Source organism: Balaenoptera physalus (assembly GCF_965194825.1).
Source record: "Balaenoptera physalus genome assembly, chromosome: 7".
Lineage (NCBI taxonomy): Eukaryota > Metazoa > Chordata > Mammalia > Artiodactyla > Balaenopteridae > Balaenoptera > Balaenoptera physalus.
This window is the reverse complement of record NC_138886.1, coordinates 114,235,993-114,261,155: the sequence shown is the minus strand read 5'-3', so window position 1 is coordinate 114,261,155 and position 25,163 is coordinate 114,235,993. Positions and strand designations below refer to the sequence as shown.

Sequence of the window (25,163 nt, the reverse complement as noted above, 5' to 3'; positions counted from 1 at the left end):
AATCGTAAGCATAATGCAAAGAAAGCACTGTAAGTCTTTGCATGAATAGAAAAGAACCTCCAGGAACTTTGCTTCCAAGCCCTTTTTATAGATAAGCCAATCTGTGGCCAGAGAAGGTAAGTAAATTGCCCAAAGTTACACAGCGCATTAATGGCATAGGCAAAACCCCAAAAGCATGAGCCTACCTTCAGTGGTCACTCCGAGGGGCTGCAGTGGCTTCTCACCTTGGATTTGGTGAGCAGAACAAGAGTGGCCATACGAGAAAAGCTTTAACTGGCTCGTGGGAGTCGCTGTATAAGCCATAAACCCTGTGATTATTAACTTCAGAAATGCAAAATATAGAAGACTAGTAAAAGTTTTCCTTGAAGTAGGAAAAAAGAAAGGGTCAAGCTTTTATGATGCAATACTCGATAATAGTTGGGCTTAACAACAAAGCTGTCAGTTTATACCAGGAGCTTGGATCTCTACAAATATCATCTCTTCTAGCCAGGAATTTTCTAACTGGTGATGCTACTTTAATAGAGAGCTTTATTTTTCTAGAAAAAAAAGAAGAAGAAGAAGAAGAAGAACCAGACCAGATTGCTGAATCAGGTTCTACCACTCATCTGGTTCTCAAAACCTAAATGTATACATGCCACATGCCTGGAGGGAAATGCTCAAAGTCTGTGGGCGAGGCCGTGGAGAAGCAAATCTACAGCCTCCCAGGGCCCTGTGGCAGGGTGGGCTTCCCGGTCAGCTCCATAATTGCAGTTTCCACCTCCTGTCCCTAGACGAGAGGCACCCAAGCCCTGGGAAGGTCAGATCCTACCCCAGGGAACCAGCAGTGCCAGGGCAGTCACAGTAGACAGTCTAGCTCTGGCAGGAGCCCTGTGAAGGGGGCTGAAGCAGCTCCTAGACAACGGTGCACGGGGAGATGACCCCCGGTGAGCATACAGCACCCACCCTATCACTCTCACCCAGGGCACCAGGTGTACGTAGCATATGCCTACAAAGACTGCCCATGCCCAGCATCTCTCATGTTACGGCTTCCACTGCTGTCTCCAACATGGCTTAGTACACTCAATATCATGCTGGCTGACAAGAGGAGGAGGAGAAGGAAGGGGGGGGGGGGGGAGAAGGAGGAAAGGGAGAGGGGGAGGAGAGGAACAGAAAGGAAGTAACGAAACTGCAGAGACATCTTCATTGCTCACCTCTCCCCCTCCAAAGAGGACAGTTACAAAATACTTACTGGAAAGTGGTAACTAACTTTTCCCACAACGGCCTTGTATCAATTCTAAATCAAAAGACTATTCTGTGTGTTTCATTTCCTGTGCCACTGTTCTTGATAAAAACTGGTTGGGCTTGCATCCCAAAACCTTCAAAGAACTAAGCATGAAAGTGAAAAACTTAGTAACAACACAGGGCGAATACAATGCCCTGAGACATGGCTTGATACATGCAAATCATGCAGTTACAAGGTAAAGAGCATTAGGAAGGATTAACACAAAGCTGCAGATGGATGGCTGGGCCCAATGGCCAACACGAGTTTCTTCCTAAATGGACAATAAGAAGGCACCACCCCCAGACCCCTCGTGGTACTCACGATACCCAAAAGGACAGGATTGTAAGCAATCCATTAACAGACAAACCTCACAAGGGGAGAGAGGAGGAGAGGAAAAGAGGGGGAAAGAGGGAGGGATGGAGGGAGTAAGGAAGGAAGAGGAAGCAGGAAAATAACCATGAAATAAAAGAACAAAAGAGGAGTGGTCGTCAAGAAGATAAGAAGCCACATGTAAAATGACAAAAAGCGGCACAAATTTAAGTGGACGTCGTTTCTCTAACATCCTCCCATATCTTCCCCCTTAAGAATGTATGCATTCTTGAGTCACTCCTATCTTTTAAAACTACCTCCCTTTTGAACTTAACTGTTGCCCTATTTCCTCTCCCCTCCAGCCAACCTTGCTGAAAGAGAAGATGGAATCCGTTCTAGTCTCCACTTTCTGACCACCGAACCCCAGTCCCCAGCTCCTGCCCTCGCGTCCCCACTCCCAGCAAAGCCAGTGGTTACGGCTGACGATCCTGTCTTCTCCATAGTCTCTGCCCTCTCGGTTTCTTGAGTACTCCTTTCTCTTCTCTAACAACCTTTTCAGTGTATCCCTAGCGGCTCTTCTTCCTCTGCTCTTAAGTGTTGGGATTCCACCACCCTCCATCCCAAGTCCCTCTTCTCTCTCTTGCTGACGCTGCGCACTTCGGGGCAGCTGTGTGCAGACACCCTGGGGAAAGGCGCTGGCCTCTGCAAAAGGGAACACAGAGCTGGGAGGCACTCTAACAGCAACAACCGCAGCCGCCACTGCTGCCAAGGGCTCCACAAACACCCCAATAAAGAGTCACCCACGCCGTACACCAGAAACTAATACAACATTGTAAATCAACTATACTTCAAAAAAAACAAAAAAACAAAAAAAAACTTCCCTGGTGGTCCAGTGGTTAAGACTCTGCACTTCCAAGGCAGTGGGCATGGGTTGGACCCCTGGTCGGGGAATTAAGATCCCACATGCTGTGCGGTGCAGCCAAATAAATAAATAAATAAATGGATCACCCAGGCTCTGCTCGAACTCTTCTACTGACAGGGAGCTCGTCGACCAGAAAGCAGGTCACCTGTGAGAGGCCGGAGCGGGCAGTCAGGAAGGATGCATCTCCCGGGAGTGGGGGGTGGAGGCTGGGGACACGCACGCCCGTGCTGGCTGCCCAAAGTCCTCTGAGAGGTGTATGGCCTTAAGTAGTGATCAACCTCCCTGCCTCACAGGTGGATCCAGCGCCAATCCTTCTGGAAGGAAGGCTGGCCCAGGAAAGGAAATGAAGTTGAGTCTGGGGTCACGACGGGCCTGTGGCCGGGTAGCCTCCCTGACCCACACCGCAGCTCTTCTGGTGAGCATGCGGATAAGACAGCCACCAGCCACTGTTACGGAACAGGGGCAGCGACACAGCAGGAAGCTGTTCCCTAAACGTCCCCACTGGAACATGATACTGCGAACGAAGCATTCTGCGCATCTGTCGAGAGCCGGGCAGCACGCTGGCTCTTTCCCCATGACCTCATCTATTCCCAGAAACATCCATTTGAGGCAGGTGCCGCTGTTTCCGTTTTACAAATGAGAAAACTGAGGCAAATCTGTTCAAGGTCACACAGCTGGTAAGCACATGAAGTGAAGTTCAGAGTCACTGTCCGAAAGTTAAATGCCTGTGCTTTCCACCCAACCAACTCGCCCCTCACTAAACAATACATTTCTGAATACTGCCTATTGATAGCGAGGTGGCAAACATCTACCTATGGTCATGAACGGTCCTGTAGAGAGAGATAATAAACAGGCGTTCATTTCCCAGCACCATACGCTGCAGCGTAAATGAGTTTCCATATCTTGGTATTAAGTCAAGAGAGGAAAGTGGTACCCTTGGCAGAAAAATATGAATGATACTAAAGGAATGCCGCAAGCTCAATAAATCCAGAGACTAAAATTGCTATGTGAACTCTGTAGTAGTTATGCTGGTACTGATAACCTTACAAAAGCTCTTAGTGGAACTTGTTAAATCATAAAATCATCTCTTGATTCTAGAACATAATACAATGCCTTTTTTATGTAAACACAACCTTGGGAAAAGTGGAGATGACTTCAGGTCTTTTTAAGATATTTCCTCTGTCACACTGGGAACCATTTCCTTCATCCACCAATATTTTCACATATTTGCAGAGACACTTCTCTGCCATAAATATTAAACACAAATCACAGTGTAGCAGCTAAGAGCTCGGATCTCCTCTAACAACTATTATGAAAGTCAGCCACTGGGTTCTCACAAGCGGTCATAATCAAATTTCTAAAGATGGATAGTTTGTGCTGGAAGGTAAGTTAAAAACAGAACATCCATTTATTGAGATTCATTAATATTACTATCTATTGACCTGCACCATACTAAAAGGATTTTATTGAACAGACAACTTCCAAACTTAATACTACACAGAATATTAGCTCAATCATTCTTTCATTCATTTAACTAATAATTAATGTGTAACATAAACATGCACAGGCATAGAGCTTTACAAATAAACTACTTATACAAATTTGTATACTACTTATATGAATAAGTAAATAAGCCCTCACTAAACTTAAAATGCCATTATAGAGAAATATATAAAGTTAAATCAGTATTATAAAGTTAAACAATAAGACAACAATACAAGATGTCTTCAAAGAATCAGATTACAAACCCAATGAATAGTAAAGAAAAAAATGCTCAAGGTTCTAAGAGATGAGGGTCAAATGTGTTGGGGCGTAAGAGAAGACACTGCTGAGGGCAGAGGTGGTAATAGGTAAAAGGAAGCTTCGTGAAGAGAAAAAACAGAGGTATTGATATTATTGGTCAAGGCATGTTCTAGAGAGAGTAGATGAAGGAAACTAGACCAAAATGTGTATGCAGAGATGCAGGATTAATAATCAATAAGTGCAAAACCACAGTGGTTTACCTTTCAGTGATCAAAGGAACATATTCGCTTATCTCCTAACTTAAGGACTCAGGTCATCGTTTATCCAGGTCCTCATTTTCAACCAAAGCAACAACTTGTCAAAACTTTAAAACTCCCTTAGAAAAACGAAACATAATAAATATGTACCTACAATGGAAAGAGTCACTGAGTTTAGAACGCCACACTCCACTGGACCCTTTAGAGATCACTGAAGTCATGGTTCATCCCATCGTGTAAACATTCTCAAACACAGCAGTGCAGACAACATACAGTAAGAGTCAGGGAATCTGGGCAGGAAAGAAGGGCCAGTGCGACACAAGTAATTTGTTCAGGTGGATGGTCAAGGTAAGGAGCTAACAGTAGTTACCAGGTAAGAACTACCCAAAATACCACTGCTGATAGAAATACAGACATGTTACAGCAGGGAAGCCCTTTGGAAGTCAGCCAGATCTACACACATCCATACTCTGCTTTCTTTTGAGGTGGGCACTGCCAACAACTCAGGGTCTAAGTTTTGGGCAACTGAAGATGCATGTGTAGAGTAATTAAGAGTTTGTAACCATCTTACAATATCAAGAGATAGGAGGAACCAAAAGGAAGATGTCATGAAACTACATCAGCAGTCAGAAAACCTTTTCTATAAAAGGCCAGATAATAGATATTTTAGGCTTTGAGGGTCACATGATCCCTGTCACAAATACTCAGTTCCGGTATCGTACTGTGAAAGCAGACATAGACAGCAGACGAACCAATAGGCATGCCTGTGTCCCAATAAAAATTTATTTACAAAAACGGGTGGTGGAAGACTCATTTATAATAAAACTCTCAGCAAGTTAGGAATAGAGGGGAATTACAATAATGAGCATCTGCAAAAAATCTACAGCTAACATCACACTTAACAATGAAGGACTGAGGGCTTTTCCCCTAAGGTTTGGAACACAGGATTTCAAAAAATGGTGCTTCAGCAATTGGACATCCATAGGCCAAAAAAACAAAAAGGAACCTCAAACTAAATCTCAAACTTTAAACAAAAATTAACTCAAAATGGATCACAGTCTCACATGTAAAATGTAAAACCATAAAACTTTCAGAAAAAAATAGGAGAAAATCTTTGGGATCAGGCTAGGCAAAGAGTTCTTAGGCTTAAAACCAAAAGCACAATCCATAAAAGGAAGAACTGATAAACTGGAACTCATCAAAACTGAAAACTTTTACTCTGCAAAGGCTCTACTAAGAAGATTAAAACATAAGCTACAGGCTAGGAGAAAATATTTGCAAGCCACGTATCTGACAAAGAACTAATACTTAGAATATATAAAGAACTTTAAAAAATGAGCAGCAAAAGGGCAAATAATCCAAATAGAAATGTCTAACATTTTACCAAAGACATTTCATTCAAGAGGATACACAAATGACATGAAAGTGCATGAAAAGGTGTTCAACATCACTAGCCTGGAGGGAAATAAAAATTTTAACCATGATGAGATATCACTACACACCTATCAGAATGGTTAAAATAAAAAATGGTGACAACATCAAATGCTGGCAAGGATGAAGAGACTGAATCACTCAGACACTGCTGATGGGAATGTAAAATGGTACAACCACTCTGGAAAATATTCTGGCATTTTCTTATAAAACTAAACATGTGACTACCGTATGATCCAGCAATTGCACTCTTGGGCCTTGATCGCAGAGAAATGAAAACTATGTTCACATAAAAAAACTGTACACAAATATTCGTAACAGATTTATTCATAATAGCCAAAAACTGGAAACAATCCAGATGTCTTTCAGTGGGTGAATGGTTACACAAACTGTGGTACATTCATACCCTGGGATACTACTCTGCAATAAAAGGGAACAAAGTATTGACACTGACACGTGCAACAACTTCAACAAATCTCCAGGGAATTATGTTGACTGAAAAAAGCCACCCCAAAAAGTTATATACTGTATGATTCCATTTATATAACATTATTGATATGATAAAATTATAGACATGGAGAATAGATTAGTGGTTGCCAGGTATTACGGATGGGGGGTGGGGAGGGAAGGAAGGAGGTGGGAGTGGCTATAAAGGGGCAACACAGGGGATCCTTGTGGTGACAAAACTGTTCTGTATATTGACTCTATCATTGTCAATATCTTAATTGTGCACAACAGATTTCCAAGATGTTACCATTGGGGAAACTGGGTAAAAGCTACACAGAATCTCTCTGTATTATTTTTTACAACTGTACGTGAATCTATAATTATCTCAAAATAAAAAGTTTAATTTTTAAAACAACAGACTATAGGCCAAATTTGACCCACAGATCATATTCTGCCAACCCCTGGTTTATAGTAAAGGTATAAAACTTTGTAGTCCAGTTCATTAAATGTAACCAGGTCATAACTCTAGATGCAAACTGACCTTTAAGTTCTCAGAATAAACAATTCCACAACCTGGCTGCGCAGCTGTATCTAGAAACCAATCCAAATTGTACTAGCAAGCATCCAAGACCCATAGGATGCTTATACTTCACAGACAGACTGTAAGCATCTGCGTGTCTGAACCTCTGGTTTCCCCCCAGGGTATGCATCACCACAGAACCTACATTTTTCCCATTTTCCATTCTGATCCAAACTCCTTACTTTGAGGCACTGCATAACCTGGCACCGACTTTATCTCCTTTGGCTAGATTTACAGGGAAGGTATTCATAAGTGCTTACAGTACGTATATCACATACCATGATTAATAAACATATCTACAGTGCTACTGGAGCCAAACCCTTAATAACTGATAAAAAGATTAGCTTTGTTTATTTTAATAAGCTGTGGTACATACATACCATGAGCCATTATGCAACCATTAAAAACAACATATTAAATTTCAGCAAACTAAGCATAGTGGGGCACTTCCCCAACCTGATAAAGAACATGTACAAAAAACCTACATTAACATGATAATTAATGGTGAGAAACTAGATGCTTTACCACTAAGATCAGGAATAAGGCAAGGATGTCCCCTCTCACCACTCCTACTCAACATCATACTGGAAGTACTAGCAAATGCAATAAGAAAAGGAAATAAAAGGTAAACAGATTGGGAAAAAAGAAATAAAGATGTCTTTGTTTGCAGATGACATGATTGTCTATGCAGAAAATCACAATGAATTGAAAAAAAAAAAAAACTCCTAGAATTAATAAGCAATTATAGTAAGGTTACAGGACATAAGGTTAATATACTAAAGTTAAATGTTGTCTTATATGCCAACAATGAACAACTGGAATTTGAAATTTAAAAACATAATACCATTTACATTAGCACTAAAGGAAATTAAATAATGAGGTTTAAATCTAACAAAATATGTACAAGATCTATATGGGGAACACTACAAAATTCTGATGAAAGAAATCAAAGAATATCTAAATAAATGTAGAGATATTCCATGCACATGGATACGAAGACTCAATATTGCCAAGATGTCACGTCTTCCCAACTTGATCTATAGATTCAACACTATCCCAATCAAAATCCCAGCAAGTTATTTCATGGATATGGACAAAATGATTTTAAAGTTCATATGGAGGCAAAAGAGTCAGAGCTGCCAACACAATATTGAAGAACAATGACAGAGGACTGATCCTACCCAACTTCAAGACTTACCATAAAACTACCATAATCAAGACAGTGTGGTAATGGTGAAAGAACAGACAAATGGATCAACAGAATAGAATAAAGAGCCCAGAAACAATCACAAATATAGTCAACTGACCTTTGACAAGGGAGGAAAGCCAATGCAATGGAACAAAGATAGTCTTTTGAAAATGGTGCTTGAACAACTGGACGTTCGCATACAAAATAATAATAATAATAATAATAATCTAGACCCAGACCTTACATCTTTCACAAAAATTAACTCAAAATTTAAAATGCAAATCTATAAAGTTTCTAGAAAGTAACATGAGAAAATACCAGTGACCTTAGATTTGGAAATGAATTTTTAGATAGTACACCAAAAATGTGATCCATGAAAGAAAAATTTGATAAGCTGGGTTTCATTAAAATTTAAAATGTCTGCTCTGCAAAAGACACTGTCAAGAGTATAAGAAGACAGGCCACAGTCTGGAAGAAAATATTTGCAAAATACATATCTGGTAAAGGACTGCTATCCAAAATATAAAAAGAACTCTTAAAACTCAACAATAAGAAAATTAAAAATCCAATTAAAAAGTAGGCAAAAGACATAAACAGATACTTCACCAAAGAAGATATACAGATGATAAATAAGCACGTGCAAAGATGTCCATCATATGTCATTAAGGAATTGCAAATTAAAACAACAATGAAATACCACTTCATACCTTTAGAATGGCTAAAATTTAAAACACTGACTAAACCAAATACTGACAAGGATGTGAATCAACAGGAATCTTATTCACTGCTGATGAGAATGTGAAATGGTCCACTTTGGAACACAGTTTGGCAGTTTCTTACAAAACTAACCATACTCTTACCACATGATCCAGCAATTGTGCTCCGTGGTATTCACCCAAAGGAGTTCAAAACTTATGTTCACACAAAAACCTATATAAGAATGTTTACAGTAACTTTATTCATAACTGCCAAAACTTGGAAGCAACCAAGATGCTCTTCAACTGGTGAATGGATAAACAAAATGTGATAAATCCATACAATGGAGTATTATTCAGCACTAAAAAGAAATGAGCTATCCAGATATGGAGGAACCCTAAATGCTTACTGCTAAGTGAAAGAAGCCAACCTGAAAAGGCTGCATACTATATGATTCCAACTATATGATATTTTTGAAAAGGCAAAATTACGGAAACAGTAAAAAGATCAGTGGTTGCCAGGGGTTCATCAGGGAGGAGGGAAGACTAGGTGGAACACGCGGATTTTTAGGTCAGTGAAACTACAGTGTGATACTGTAACAGCGGATACCTGTCATTTTGTCAAAACACACAGAATGAACCCTAATGTAAAGTATGGACTAGTTAATAATTATGTATTGATATTGGCTCATCAATTGTAACATGTACCATCTAAAGCAAAATGTTAACAACAGGGGAAACTTGGGGAGGAGGGACATGTGTATATGGGAACTCTCTGTACTTTTCACTCAATTTCTCTGTAAACCTTAAACTACTCCAAAAAATTAAGCCTATTAATATTGTTAAAAAGAATATTTTAAGATATACCAGCTGACTTGGAGATATTTCCATAATGTACTATTAAGTGAGAAAAGTGAGATACAGAGAATATAAGTTGATTCATTTTTATAAAATACCAACAATAAATAATGTGAGTGTTTACATATCATTTTATGGATATGGAGAAAGGCACTGAAGAATGCTCTCTTGGTTTTGGACAGTGGTTACTTGGGAAGTTGGGAGAAGAGGATAAAAATGATTAAAAACTTACAGATCAAACTTTGAGCAAAAATATGAATAAAAATTTAACGTTTAAGTAAAAAAGGCCCTGAAGCAAAGAGAAGCCATCTCAAGACTGGGGGTAGGACCAGCGAGAATAGCCTATTATCAGACTTCCTGGGAAGAGAAACCAGAGGCTGAGAGCAAAGACCCCTTGGTTCCTTTCTAAGAGAGTAAACAGTAGAGAATCTTCATTTTATTAATTATATCAATTTAGTTTATCAACCATCCTACAAGTTCCAAAGCAAACATACACAGAAAAAGAAACCTAGGTTTCAGCTCTTTAATCAATCTCCTTATTCTGAAAAAAGTAATCATCGGGCTTTCAATGAACCAAAATAGTTAAAGCTTAAGTTCCATCATATTCGTATAAATCCCCTGGTTCATATCTTGCCCCTGGAACTTCATATTTAAATTTATATAGCTTATTCCTATATGTTTCCCCCAAACTACTGCAGCAAACAGCTATATAATCTTACTCATCCAACACCTAATCAGAAAATAATTATTCCCTTTTATTCCATTTATCAAAATAAATCCACAGCACTTCTTAGGATGAGCATAATCCTGAAAAAGAAAAAAATATATATTTTTTTAAATTTCTGAAAATAAAGTTATCTGCAAGGGGCTCCTCCAACCTCTTTTACATGCAGAGGCAGTTGGGTGCAGGGTCTCCTCTTGGAGGGATGTGGTTTCCCGGCAACCTGCCTCCGGTTGTCAGGGAGAGACCCTGGTGAGCTGGTGAGCAGGGCTGTTATCAGGCCGGCTGCAGCCTCGGTGGGGGGAGCGGGCAGCTCCGTGTGGCTGCTTCGTGCCAATGCACACAGCTCGGTGTGCGATGAATGCTAAGTGGTGGGCCAGGAACCCCAGGGACCAAGCAGGAGTTGTTACATTGGGCTTCCTGCTAGATGACGTAGCTCTTCAAGAATTGGTTCTTAAGAAGAGATGAGGAAATGGAGGTTTGCAGCCGTGCAGTGTTTTCTCCGGGACTCTATTGGAAAGCTGGCTGATTCATTCGGCAAACCCTAATGTGGTTTTCTTTTCATCTGCTAACTGCAGTACGTCTGTTAAAATATCAAATTCTCTTCAGTTGGCCAAAGAATAATTTTCGGCCTCGTGTGAACAACGCTTTTTAATTTTTCACATTGCGTTTGACCTAAGCAAACTATAAATTACCTAAGAGTAAACTACAAATTAAAAAAAAAAAAAAAATTAAAGCTAAAATATGAAAAAGTTCCAGAGGAAAATTCAACACTAACGTTATTACCTTACCATGGTAATATTTTCAAAAGAATTCATTTTATATACATGCTCTGGGAAGACATTCAATGTTTCTGAATTTTATTCCTCATTTTTTAAAAATATAATGATAATATAGTCATCAAAACATATTGTAACTCTACATTTCTTCCAGTTTCACTATTACCAGTCTTTGCTCTATTATAATGTAAATTTACCACACTTATTCAACAAGCTAGTGGATGAGAAATATACCCTGCTGAGAAACTCTGTAGATATGCTCTCATGAAATGGTACAGAAGTCCTACAGCAATGTAAGGAACCATGTCTTCCTCTGTGAAGGGCAATAACCTTATTCAACATTTTAGAAGCGATCCAGCTTACAGAAGAGGTCCCATCTGGTTCAGAGGCTATGGCAGTCTCTGGTGAAGGTAAAATCAAGCATTTGGCATTGTTTAAAAACAAAAAAACAAACAAAAAATAGACCCCAAATAAAGTCACTAATGCTAAGCCCCACGTCACCAAACCAAGATTTACCTTGGCTACAGTTTGGGGTCTCCCAGAAATGAGAGAGAAATGGTTTAAGAACCAATCAGGAATCGCCTCATGAGCACTAGTTGAATCTGCCTGACAGACCTCCTGCCATCCCCTAGAGAAAAGTAACCTTGCCATGACCACCCTACCTAGTACAACTTCCTTGTTCCCGCTTCCTTCTGGCTATAAAGATCTTTCATTTTGTACAGCTCCTCAGAGCCCCTTTCTCTCAGCTAGATTGGATGCTGCCCAATTCGAATCAGTTTTTGCTCAAATAGACTCTTAAAAGTTTTAATATGCCTCAGCTTATTTTAACAGCATCATGATCAAAGTAGTCAAGTATCTCACCAAATGGGAAGAACGCTTTGATAGGACATCCAGAGAGGAAGTTACCAGAAGACCAAGCAGCCTGACCATTGTAATCCAAGAGCTCTGGTCATGCCCACAGGGCACCATAACCAGGTTAGAAGTTCAGGAAATGCAAGGGAGAACAATGGCAATCTCTGAGCTCCAAATATATTAAAGGAACTCAACCTTTACGTCCCTAAGAAGACACACTGGAATGAAAGTGTAAAACAGGGCCTCAAAGCCCTAGCTCCACCTCCAGTTCTAAGAGCAATCTATGCTGAAACAGTCCCCAAAAAGGCAGCATGGAAGGGGAAGAACTGAGATTAGCCTTGAAAGGCCCAGGAAGATTGAGATGGGCTGTGAGGAAAAAAGCAAGCTTCCCAGAGGAAGGTACTAAGAGTAGGAGTCAGCCTCAGCGGTGGAAGCAGAGATCAGGAACACTGAGATTAGCAGCAAGTCAAAGAATGTGTCTAACCCCAGGATGAAGAAAGTCATCACCCAGATCACACAGTTACCGCTATCTTCTTAGCAGTGACAGAAATCTGAGGTTTAAACAGATGCCTCGTAGTGCTGCTCATGACAGACTGGGAAGACTGAAAGCAGCGAACAAGGAAAGTGTGATGGTTAGTTTTCTGTGCCAAGCTGACTGGGCTAAAGGATGCCCAGATAGCTGGTAAAACATTATCTCCGTGTGCATTGTGAAGGTGCTTCCGGAAGAGATTAGCATTTGAGTTGGTACACTGAGTGAAGAAGATGATCCCACATATATGGGGGGGCGGGGAGCGGTGCTCATTCAATCCAATCGGATTAGAACTAAAAGGCGGAAGAAGGGTGAATTCACTCTCTCTGTCTGAGCTGGAACATCCATCTTCTCCTGCCATCAGATGCTCCTTGTTCTCGGGCTTTAGGACTCAGACTGGAACTTACACCATTGGCTCCCCTGGTTCTCAGCTTTCAGGGTTGGACTGAATTACATCACCAGTTCTCCTGGGCCTCCAGCTTGCAGACAGCAGATCTTGGACTTTTCAGCCTCCATAATCATGTGCTCCAGTCCCTCATACTATATATATATTGTTCTGTTTCTCTGGAAAACCCTGACTAATACAGAACGCAAGGAACAATCAAGACTTACTGGAAGAGGACCAGTTTAAATACAGAGGCAAGGATCGAAGATGAATGTGGCTAAGGTTTGGGGGAGAGTAGTGCCACGACAGAAATGGGGAAATTAAAATATGTATCCAGTGTTTTGAAGGGAAAATGGTAAGTTTGGTCTTAGAACTGAGTTTGGGGTTATGGCAGGACATACATATCCTCTAAGAATTTGGAAATGGGAAGCGGAACTTTTGCAAGATGAGATCTAGCTTTCAGGAGCTATGCACAGATGAGAGTGGTTGGGAAGAAGCTAGCCAGCCAGCCAGGAGAAGACGGTACAAAGAGTAGAGCAGTAAAATGCAGGCAACGACAGGGGTGATGCCAGCAAATGCCAATTCGACTTATTCAAAGACAACGCAGATGTCAGACTCTCCCAACCTCTCACCATCTCTTAGCTTAAAAGTTGGTGAGGAGGGGCTTCCCTGGTGGCGCAGTGGTTGAGAGTCTGCCTGCCAATGCAGGGGACACGGGTTCGAGCCCTGCTCTGGGAGGATCCCACATGCCGCGGAGCAACTGGGCCCGTGAGCCACAATTACTGAGCCTGCGCGTCTGGAGCCCGTGCTCCGCAACAAGAGAGGCCGCGATAGTGAGAGGCCCGCGCACCGCGATGAAGAGTGGCCCCCACTTGCCGCAATTAGAGAAAGCCCTCGTACAGAAACGAAGACCCAACGCAGCCATATATAAAATAAATAAATAAAAATTAAAAAAAAAAAAAGTTGGTGAGGAGATAGACACAAGCTAAAATGACTGAACTACCCCATGATGACAAACCCACGGCCTACTAGAAATCTGACGTAACCAAAGGTCTGGGCAGCATGGAGAAAACTCAGCTCTGCGCAGCCGAGCCTGGGCTGGTGCTCTGAACTCCGGGAAGGAAGAAGTGACAGCTAAGGAGGCTGCCATCACGTACCAAGGATGGACTGATGCCCCATTCTTCAAATATGGCCCACTCCTTATCACATACATTTCCATTTGGCTGTCGAAATGCTATCTAGGTAATGCAGTTTTCTGGTATAATAGGAAAAACTATTAACACGGAAACCAGCAAACAGTGGCAATCCCAAGTCCCCAGGCTCCCACCCTTCCTGCCTTCTTCAATGTGCTATTCTCCCCTCCATTACTCAACCCGTGTCTAGTGCTTTCATCATAAGCATTCTTGCCAGAGACAACGCTGCCTGATGCATTTTTGCCACAAACATTTCCACTGGGTTAACTAATTGGACGTAAGGCAATTTTGCCCTGAAAGATAAAATAATGAAAAATAAAAGAGGAACATTAAAAAGGACGTAATGAAACATGAGCAGTGTAGATTCATGGTGATACTGCCCAAATAACTGATTTTACTTTGTGGGTTGTACCTGAAAACTCGTCTTCCAAGTCTTTCATTCATTGCATTCTATACTTTATTCTTGCTTGTTGATTCATTTCCTTGTTCAGCATCAGACAAATTTTCCCTAAAATTTCTTCCTTCATTAAGAGAGGTATCAGTTTCCAAACACTAGGATGCGTATTTGTAACTGAGCTCTGTGTTGCCTTGTGAAAGCCTCTACTCTGTTGTGTGTTCTTAGCATGTTGTCACACGTCCGTTGATAGAGGTTCCAAAGTTCTATGGGAAACGTGGGTTCAACTCTGCACCTTTGAGGTCCTCAGCCTCTTCCTCCTCCAATGCAGTGTGTTTCAAACTAAAAAACCTACTCTTGGGGCAAATCACTGTCATCTGTCAGCTCAGTAAAGCCATCAATAATGTCACTAAGTGGAAGAAATGCTAACACATTTCAACCAGTTAAAACTGTCAAACCAAAAATTGTCAACCAGTTATTTTATCTTTCACAGCAAAACTGCCAATTAGTTCTGCAGCGAAAAATGCTTGCAGCAAAGATGTCTACAGCTAAGATGCTTATGGAGAAAGTACCTAGAACCCATTCAAACAGCTATTGACTATCTATTCTGTATCATAACACAGGTATGTCTTTGAGGGGCCTGCCCATCAAAGAGCTCACAACATAATATGCTACAGTCATTCAGCAAATATTTATTGTCAACCTACTGTGTTCCAGACACAAAGAATAAGACAAAATCCTGCCCTGAAGTAGTTTGTACTCTAATGCTACTATTTCATAAAACATTAGATATTCTGATGCTCTCAGACAAACTGCAGATTTATGAGGGAAGAAAGATGAAAGAATAGGATGTAGAAGATCCACAACTTTTCTTCCTCACATTGACACCCTGAAACCATCTTCTGCAGAATTCAGTCTTTCGTACAGTGCCGGAGTTCGAGATCCGGGCTGGCACAGGATGGCAGGGGTTACAGCCAGCTGCTGTAGTATGGGAAGGGGTCTGGTCATCTGCCAAGGCAGCAGGGGTGATGGCTCCCAGGCCACTGGGGTCTGTGAAGGGGCCAGACCAAGCTCGGCAAAGAGGCCTTCACTCTGGTCCTTGCTGAGGGCCTGGAGGCTGCTGGCTCTCTTGGGACCCATGTCACAGGCTGAGTCTCCTCACCCAACCAGCTTCCCGTTCCTCACCCAGCTGTCGTCACTCTCCTCCCTCCCCAGCTGATACAGGGGCTCGCTGTGTCCCCTGAACCAGAGGGGAGCAGGAGGGGGCCCCCCAAGGGCTGTGCTGAGCATGCCACCCTTTTCCCCACCGCCGCTGCAGGTCCCTAGCATGTCCCTGCTCAGAGACTGAAGACAAGGGGCTTCCCATCACCCATCCTGGCCAGTCGAAAAGTTTACCACTGGTCACAAGAGTGACTGAGAGGGAATTCTGAAATCAGCACAAATCCACCACCACCAGTGGAAAAAAAATTCAGAATACGTACCCCATGGATAAAACATATTATGTTTTTGCTAGCTTCTCTGTGTCACCATTGGTCACACGATGGTCACATAAAAAAACCACCTTTTTGGTCTTTGTTTTCAGGCATTAACCACACTCTCCCCCAATATCCACAAAACATTACTGAGTGTCTGATGCAGGCAGGCAGGACCCTTTGTGAAGCGCTCCAGAGTACAGGATAAAATAAGTATCAAACACGGTCCAGCCCCACCCTTTAAGGAGTGAAACGTGGCTCCCCACTCTGGAAAGACATCCTTCCGGGGAGCTCACACTCATATGGGGAGATAATGTTATCAAACACAAGTCTGTGTGCCCGACGCACAATGAGGCCAAACGATACCAAAACGTCAGTTTGGAGCAGAGAAAGGTTTACTGCAGGGCCATGCAAGGAGACAGGCGGCCCATGCTTTAGAAACCCCGAACTCCCAGAACGCTTTCAGCAAAGCCCTTTTACAGGAAAGGTGAGGGAGGCGCGTGGTTAGCTGTTGCAAACTTCTTGGTGTCAGATCCTTTGTTCCTGAGGTTGGGTCACGTCAGGTCACAACATTCCTGTAAACCCTCACCAAAACAAATGTTATTCTCTGCCCTGACAAGAGAGGGCAAGGTCCCAAGGCCCAACTTCCGCCCTCCGAGGCCCAAGCCCTGGCTAAGAGGAGGGGGTCCCTGCGTGGGCCGGTTACCCTGCCCGGGAGCGTTCGCCCAGCACCCAGTCTGGCTCCTCCTGCCAGTGCCCAGGCCGGGCTAAAGAGGCAGATCTCAGCTGGCGTCGCCCTCAGGGCCAGGTCCCCAGACCCTGCCCAGCCGTCATCACTGAGGAGGCAAGGCGCCCAGGATCCAGCCGGCCCTCAGGCTTTGCATTTAAACTGGAGAGAATCATTTGTGTAGGATCAACATAATACCTCTTGTAGCAAATACCCATCAGGTGAATTCCCAGCTCACGACAACTGCCCTTCTTTGAGAATAGCCCCACCACAGAGGTGAACCTGAAGTAATGCCGTGCAATGTCCTTGCAACTTAACCCTGACCTCTGGCCGCCTCCTAGGTACACAACTGATCTCAGCTAGACCAATTTTTGAAACTTGAACAGAGAGACTGAAGCTGGCTGAAGCGGTTACCTGGATGGCAGTGTCCGTATACTCCAGTGGCTGAGGCCTCCGTGAGCTGCCACCCATGCAGACAGCCACCCCCGTTAGGTGGCAGAGGTGGGGACGGGGGAGAGGCTCGCTGCTGCCTCAAGGCCTGGGCCCGGCCAGCAGGCAGCCGTGGCGAGGGCTCTGGGGCTCTGCGGGACATAGCCCTCAGCCTGTCCCCGAGCCACCAGCTCACCCGCCAGCCCCGAGGCCGGAGGGCCTGGAGGGCTCCGGGGAAACGGCCACGATCGGCCTCTCACTGCACTGTCTGCCTTGAGGACCACTGTCAGGCCGACTGTTGGCGGAGCGGGACCTCTAACTGATGCACTAAAGGTCTCGCGATAACGGCTGCACACCCACCCCGCCCCTACTACAATAAGACAGAGATTTAATAACTTGGGTAGCAAAAAAGCACCTCAGTAGCAACGCAAGATCTGATAGAAGGATTCATAAAATATTTCAAAATTATTTGTCTAGTAGAGAAGAAAGGGATTGCTTAGGTTGGAGAGGAAAAGGATGGGTTTATAAGAGAAATGGAATTCAAGCAGGGCAAGTTTTGAGGAAGAGCAGGATAAGGATATATGGAAAACACAATATTTTACCCAAGCAGGCATTTAATAAACATTTAATGAATGACTAAATGAAAAGATTAGAGTGTGGAACCCACTTGGGTAAAATCACATGAACGTTTCCAGAGGCAAAACACTGAAGCACATGCTAGCCAGAAGATGGGGTTCTATAGGGGCACAGTAGGAAAAAAGGCTGGGAAGGTAACAGTCAGATGGTGGGAGATATGGAATACCCTTATCCCAGGGACTTCAGGGAAGTACTGAGGATTCTGAAACAGAGGGTAAAATAAAGAGCTTTAGACAGGATGCAAAGAGGAGAGATAATAGCTCTGTGTCCTACAATTTAGAAGTTAATCACACACTGGTGAAAATTTTTCTAAAAGGAAATTTGTTTTCTATGATTTTCTTTTAAAAGTCTATGTACATAACTCAAAATAAAAGAAATACACATAATGCCTTCTACATAATAGTGGAAGGAATTTGTCCCCAAGGATCTTTTCTTTGTATAAATGATGCCACCACAATTGACACTTCAATAAAAATGAATATTTATGAAATGTAAAATGATTTGGATTAACTTATTCCAATTTCACCCTCTAAATTTAGATTTTTAAATCACGCCAAAATGTGGATTTTGATTACAAAAGCAAGTTGGGAAAGAAAAACAGAACTTGACATGAAAAAGAGAGCAAAATTTAAAAAGAAGGAAAAAAAAGAACTTGAAATAGGGATGAAAAAAGATGATAGAAAGGTGGTCAATTAGACTAAAAACAGCAGAAAGAGATCATCTTCAAAGTGGAGTTACTTAATTTAATAATGCAGTCACATTATAAGAACCAAAAGTTCAAAAAAAGCACGGAGTCAAGTCTCCCAGCTGTGTCTCCCCTCCACCATCAGCTCACTGCATCGCCCTCTCCGTGGCCATTACTTTCTTATCTATCCTTCCAAAGTTTCTTTGTGCATAAATATTATTATTTTCCTCCCTGTTCACACAAAAGTTAACATATAACACTGTTCTGACCTTGCATTTTTCACCTAACACTATATGTTGGCAATCTCTCCATACCCATTCATGTAGATATTCCATGTTCTTTTTTACAGCTGCATATTACATTGTGAGGACGAACCGTAATTTATTTAACTAGCCCCTATTGATGGGTGTTCGGGTTGTTTCCAATCTTTGACTACTGCAAGTAAAGCTGCAGTGAATAACCTGGTACAGTCATCATTTGGCACGAATGCAAGTATATCTGTAGGATAAATTCCCAGGAATTGAATTCCTCGGTCAAAAGGTATACGCATTTAAATTTTTGACAGATATGGCCAAATTGCCTTCCATAAGAGTTGAGCCAATTTACATTCTTGCCAGCTATGTACAAGAGTGTCTTCTTCCTTAAGGATTTACCAACAAAGTATATCATCAAATTTCTGGATTTTTGCCAGTCTGAAGAATGAAAAATGGTACTTGCATTCTCCTCATTATGAATGAAGCTGAGCATCTTTTTACACGTTTATGAGCCAATTATACTTCCTTTTCTGTAAACTGCTCATAACCTTTGTCTATTTTTCTAATGGATGTTGGTGTTTTCTTATTATCTTCTAGAAGCTTCTTACATATTAGGGAGATTAGTCCTTCACCTACGATATGAGTTGCAAATATTTACCCCAGTTTGTCTTTTGAATTTGCTTGTGGTAATTTTTGCCTGCAGAAGATTTTTATTTTGTTGTGATCTAATTCATCAGTTTTTTAAGTCTTCTGATTTTCAAGTCATGGTTAGAAAGGCTTTCCTTTCTAAAGGAATTCTCCCTTGCTTATCCTTAAATTATTTCATTTTATACATTTAACTAAAAACAGTACATATAGTAGTTAAGATCACAAACCCTAGAGGCAAACTGCCTATATTCATATCCCAGATCCACTACTTATTAGCTATATGACCTTGTATAAGTCACCTAAACTCTATAGGCCTCAGTTTCCACACCTACAAGTGGGGATAATAACAGTTACCACCTCCTCAGGTTGTTGTGAAGATTAAACGTATTAGTAAATGTAAATCAATCACTACAGTGTCCAGCATATAGTAAACACTCAATAAGAGTGAGCTATTATCAACACATATGTTTTGGAACTTATCCTGGTTTAAGATGTGAAGTACAGATCCAACTTTGGTGGGGGTTTTTCTGGTTTTTTGTTTGTTTGTTTTCCATATGGCTACTCAGCTGTCCCATAACCATTTACTGAATATTCCATCTTTTCCCCCACTGATTTGAGATGTCACCTGTATCATATGCTACATTCTCATACATATTTAAGAATTTCTGATCTTTCTATCGACCTATCTATTCATGGACCAGTCCCACACTGTTTAAATTATTAAGCTTCACTTTTACTATGTGCAAGGGCTAGGTGTCCCTCTTTGTTCTTCTTTTACAGTTACCATTAACTATTCCTGCTTATTTTTCCATATGAATTTTTAAAATTAGTGCATCCTGTTCTAGAACAAAATAAAAATATCATTAGTGTTTTTCTTGAAACCATGTTACCTTTATAAATTAATTTAGGGTAGGGTGCAAATAACAACAGACATAAACAGAGGTAATATAGAAAGGTGAAAAGCTGTTAAACAGATTGGAGGTTGGAGTAGAGATGAATTTAACTTTCAAAACAATATTATTAAGTCCCTAAGCTTCTATCTTACAGCCACTGAAAACACACCAAAGAGGTAACACTGCCCATTTCTTGGGCCAATCAGAACCTTCGGCAACCTGTCAAGGCAGCAGTACCAGGGGTAGAGATAGGAAAGGCCACAATCTAAAATTTAAGTATTTGCAGGGGTGGAAGTTACAACAACTGAACAAAAAGGACATGTGCCTTATAGGCTTGGCCCTACACCAAAAAAAACAGTTCACTGGTCCAGATACAGCAATGTATGCATGGCTATATAAAAAGGCAGAACAGCCAGGACAAGCACCAAGTCCTGAGGTTTTGCAGTCAGAGTTATTAGATGGACAGAAAAAGAAATCGTTGGCTTGTTTCTGTCATGTTAATCTTTTACCAAAAGTGTCATTTACATACTAAAGAATTGAGTGGGAAGACTTTGGTTAAGATAAAGGAGAACTAAATTGTGGTCAGTTTTAACCTTGAACCAGTTTGGAAATCTGATCAGGAGTTTTTGGTTTGTTTGTTTTTAGATGTCTAGGAGGACATACCACAGACACTGTAGTGTGTAAAGAGGAAGTTTCATACAAGCTGGGTAAGTTCAGCGTTGAGAAGTATTGCCTTTAAATATCCATTTATGAATCCTAGTTTGTTAAAAGAGAATTCTCTTTCAAGATAAAGTTTAGATAATGGGGTTATGTAATTTAGAGACAGTTAAAGAGACTCGGGATTTTTTTTTTTTCAAAACTCATTCTCTGAATTTGAGTCAAAAATAAGCTTTTTAAGGCTATCAATGAGTTGGGAGTGAAGTGATGTGGGACACAGGAAATAGAACTGCTAATGTAGGTGAATGAGAAACAGGTCACACAGCACCAGTTCCCAAACTGCCTCAAATCCAAAAACCTCTACCTTCTCCATTCTCATACTGAGTATTGTGTATGATACACAGACCCTCAGAACAACCTCCTCCTATATATACTCAACAAGTCTTTAAGGAAAAGAAAGATGGAAGAATCCCTAGAAAACTGTAAATGCAGGATTTATCTTGGCATCGAGTCATATATAAAAGATTAATCACCGCTTAATCCTCCAACACCTCTAAGGCAGCCGTTTACAAACTACCGAGTGCATTAGTATCACCGGAAGGGCGTATTTAAAAGATATCATTGGGACTACACTATGAGAAGCAATGCGCCAAGGTAATACTTCTCAAAGTATGGTCCTCAGGTTGGTGGACACGTGCTATCTGCGACCTTCTAAGGGGATGAGACAGAAATTAGAGTTAAGCTTTGAAACTTTTAGAGTAGTTTCTAGCATTTCATTTTTATTATATTTTATATATTTTTTTATTATATTCTCCAGAAGTATTGGTATGAGATTGGAAAATTATTTTTAAGTTTGGGAAGCACAGCTCTTCTGCGTGGCTGACACACACAGGCAAACCCGGGAGCACAGGGCCAGGGGCAGCTCCTGCCAACTGGGGGAAACCGGGCAGTCCTGGAGGATAATGGTAGCCTGAGGATAATTCCTACAACCAGAACAGTGAAGTGAGAAACAATTTCAAAACTGCAGTATTCATCGTTCTGTACCATTCCATTGCTTCCAGTGACAACACAACGCCGCGGCACCGATGCAAGTGGCCAGCATCCCAGCGGCCGGTGCCAAAAAGAAAGGGGATGCACACCGTGGGAAAGGGCGAAAATTGGGTCAGTGCTTTTCCCGCCCCAAGTTTGAAGCCGCCGGGGTATCTGCACTGTAGGTGAATTACACCACCGCAGTAGGTCCAGTCAACGCGTTTCGCGTTGTTTTAGCTGGTGAGAACCCAAACAAAGAAAGAGTAGCTAACCCAGGCCCCCTCCCCTGCCAGCGCTCTCCGCGCCTGCGCAGAACCCCGGCTGCCGACCCTCCCGAAGCTGGCCCCCGGCTCCCTTCCGGCGGCTAGAGGATGCGCGTGCATAGCGGCGACGACCGCGCCCTCAGTGCGTGCCCGCGTCCTTACCCGCTACGGCGATCGCCTCCTTCCGGCCCGGCAGGGCCGCCTGAGGGCTGACGATGTTGGAGGCGGAGTTACCCATTCTCCGGACGGAGAAGAGGCTCTGGAAGAGCTGGCGGGCCGTCCTGGTGGCGGCGAGCATGGGCGGGTGGCTGGCCTAGGGGCCGCCGGGCGGACCGGCGCGGTCGGGAGCCGAGGCGCCGCTGCGGAGTGGGCGGCCGGCGCGGGGCGGCGGGAGCCGGGTGCACTGGCCGGCCGGCGGGCGGGCGGGTCAGCGGGGGCACGTGCGCGGCGGGCTGTGCTGCCCCCGCACCGGAATCGAGTGATTACCTCAGCCTCGGGCCGGGCGGGCCGGGACCGAGGGCGTGTTCTCGCCCTGGCGTGGAGCCGGGTCCGGGGACGCACCTGCGAGTTTTCCTTGCTCCCCTTCGGTGCAAAGTTCCCGGGCGGAAGACAAGTGTACTAATGGCGGTATAAAGTACGTAAAGCGGCAGGGGCCAAAAAAATAATGCCCGGCTTTTGACTTTAAAGTTCGTTCGCATTTCACAACCTCCTTAACAATTGCTCGGTGTGCCCAGTAAGCTGTACGACTACCTACCTTACAAACTAGTAACTATATCTGTTTCCACTGGAGCCATTATGATGATAAATTATCAAAAAGATGATTATCCAAAGTGAAAACTAAGCACAATTTTCAAAAAGTTAAGAATAGGGAAGATAATTCAATATAATGTTTTATATATACAAATATATATGCACACACACATAGAAATAATATACTGATAAACACAAGGGGGAAAAATAGGAGCAAGGCACTGATACCCCATTAACGCAGTTGAGGTGAACTTAAGGGTTCTATTGGATCATTCTTGGCTGTCAAATCATGGGACGTAACATTTGCTCCTGTGACAGATTTTCAACCCCAAAAATAAGGTGGGTGGAGGCAGATGGGTGACTTGGGAGTTGCATATGTGAAATTTTGGTTTTACACGAATGTTCTGCCAAAGTGGGCGGATAGTCTCATGAAGGAAGGAACATCAGATTAGCACCCAGGGAAATGAGAAGGCTTTGAGCCAGCCTCCTCGGTGGATTTAGTTACCTCTCTATGTTGTTTAGTTACCTCTTTGTGCTCATGTGGTCTGGATTGTAACCTGAGGACAGGAGGATTAGACCTACTGTATTGTAGAATATGGCCAGACAGGTAACATTAAAACCTCGGTCAAAGTGTTTGTTTTGTAATACGGGCTCTGTCTGGGTAGTGTGCCTCGGGTTTTACTTCCGATTTATTTGGTTTTGCTATGAGATTATATGAAGTAGGTTCTACAGGCCTTTCCTGAAAGCTTTACAAGGTGTCCCTTCTAGGTCGTAAGATCGTTCTTCTGTCAAAGGAAATAGTCTGTGTTTTCTTTTTCTGTGTTTTGTGGTTGATTGTATGAAATTAAGAACTGAAGAATTTGGGGACTTTCCCAGCAGTCCAGTGGTTAAGACCCTGCGCTTCCACTGCACTAGGCGCCGGTTCCATCCCTGGTCGGGGAACTAAGATCCCATGTGACACACACACACACACACACACACACACACACACAAACCGAAGAATTTTTCATGTCAAGGAGAAGTACTTACATAATGTTAAGAAACCACAACAAAGCTACAGTATGTATATGTGTAGTATGTAGTACACATATAATAGTGCATACACCTCCCCTTGCACACCCACTGAAGAAAGACTAGAAAAAATTGAAAAAATGTTTGCAGTTTTGTTGTTGTTCATGGTAATGGTTGACTGGTTTTCACTTTCTTTAAACTTCTGGTTTGAAATGGTACATATTATTACAGTGTTCTCAAGTATTCCCATGGCTGTGTTACTTCTATTATAATTTTTTTTTAATTTTTAAAAGAAAAAATACCTTTTTTCATAAAACAGGGGTTTCTTATCTCATTTACCAGAATAGTTGAGAGAAAAGTTACATTGAGGTTGGTTACTTGGTTGGCTGGTTGGTTGGTTGGTTGCTTGGTTTAGGAGAGAATTAATATTCCTGCCTTCAGTGCCTTAGCCATTTTCATCACTAAGGTTTCGTTTTCTTCAGAATCTCCTAAACCTTCTGAGCTTCTCCACACTGAGTCTTTTTTTGTCCATATTCCCCATTGGGCACGCACTGCTTTGAAGTGTTATTTTTGTGATTATGCTCTGATTTTCCAACAGATTCTAACAATGTATGTTCTTTAGGATGCAGTCTAAGCATCCTCTTTGGTATAACAAAGACCCAAAATACATCAGTTTAAACAAAATAGAAGTTTATTTCTTCTATTATGTAACGATCCAGAAATAGAGCACTGAGCAGGACAGTGTCTTTTCTTCACTCTGTCTATACCAACTGGAATGCCTGCCTGATTCTCTCTGATTTTCTGACCTTATTCTTCACCATTCAATTCACGACTCATCTTGTCTGTGCAACCTTCCCTGATTGCACAAGGAAACAGGGTTATTCATTGAGCCTAGGTTGCCCCATAGCACTCACCACTTGCATCACTCGGGTAGCACGTAGCCTGTACTATCTTGTGTTGTTAGTTATCTGAAAAGATATACTAATTATTATGGAGGTTTCAAATACGTCCACAAATTGTTTTTTTTTAATAGATCTTTATTGGAGTATAATTGCTTCACAATACTGTGTTAGTTTCTGCTGTACACCAAAGTGAATCAGCCCTATGCATACATATGTCCCCATATCCCGTCCCTCTTGAGCCTCCCTCCCACCCTCCCTATCC

General features: G+C 42.3%; 1 protein-coding gene across 2 annotated transcripts in view; it reads right to left on the bottom strand.

The window, feature by feature from the left end:
• The window catches only part of MSRA (methionine sulfoxide reductase A), a 377,340-nt gene extending 354,506 nt beyond the window's left edge, over window positions 1-22,834 (bottom strand). The window contains exon 1 of one of the 2 annotated variants that reach the window (XM_082469049.1): window positions 22,401-22,834. In XM_082469049.1, coding sequence (XP_082325175.1) covers window positions 22,401-22,536 — 136 coding nt within the window. In that variant the 5' untranslated portion in view covers window positions 22,537-22,834. The remainder of the gene's footprint in view (window positions 1-22,400) is intronic. The other variant, XM_082469048.1, reaches the window with a different exon arrangement.
• Window positions 22,835-25,163: the final 2,329 nt, after the last annotated feature.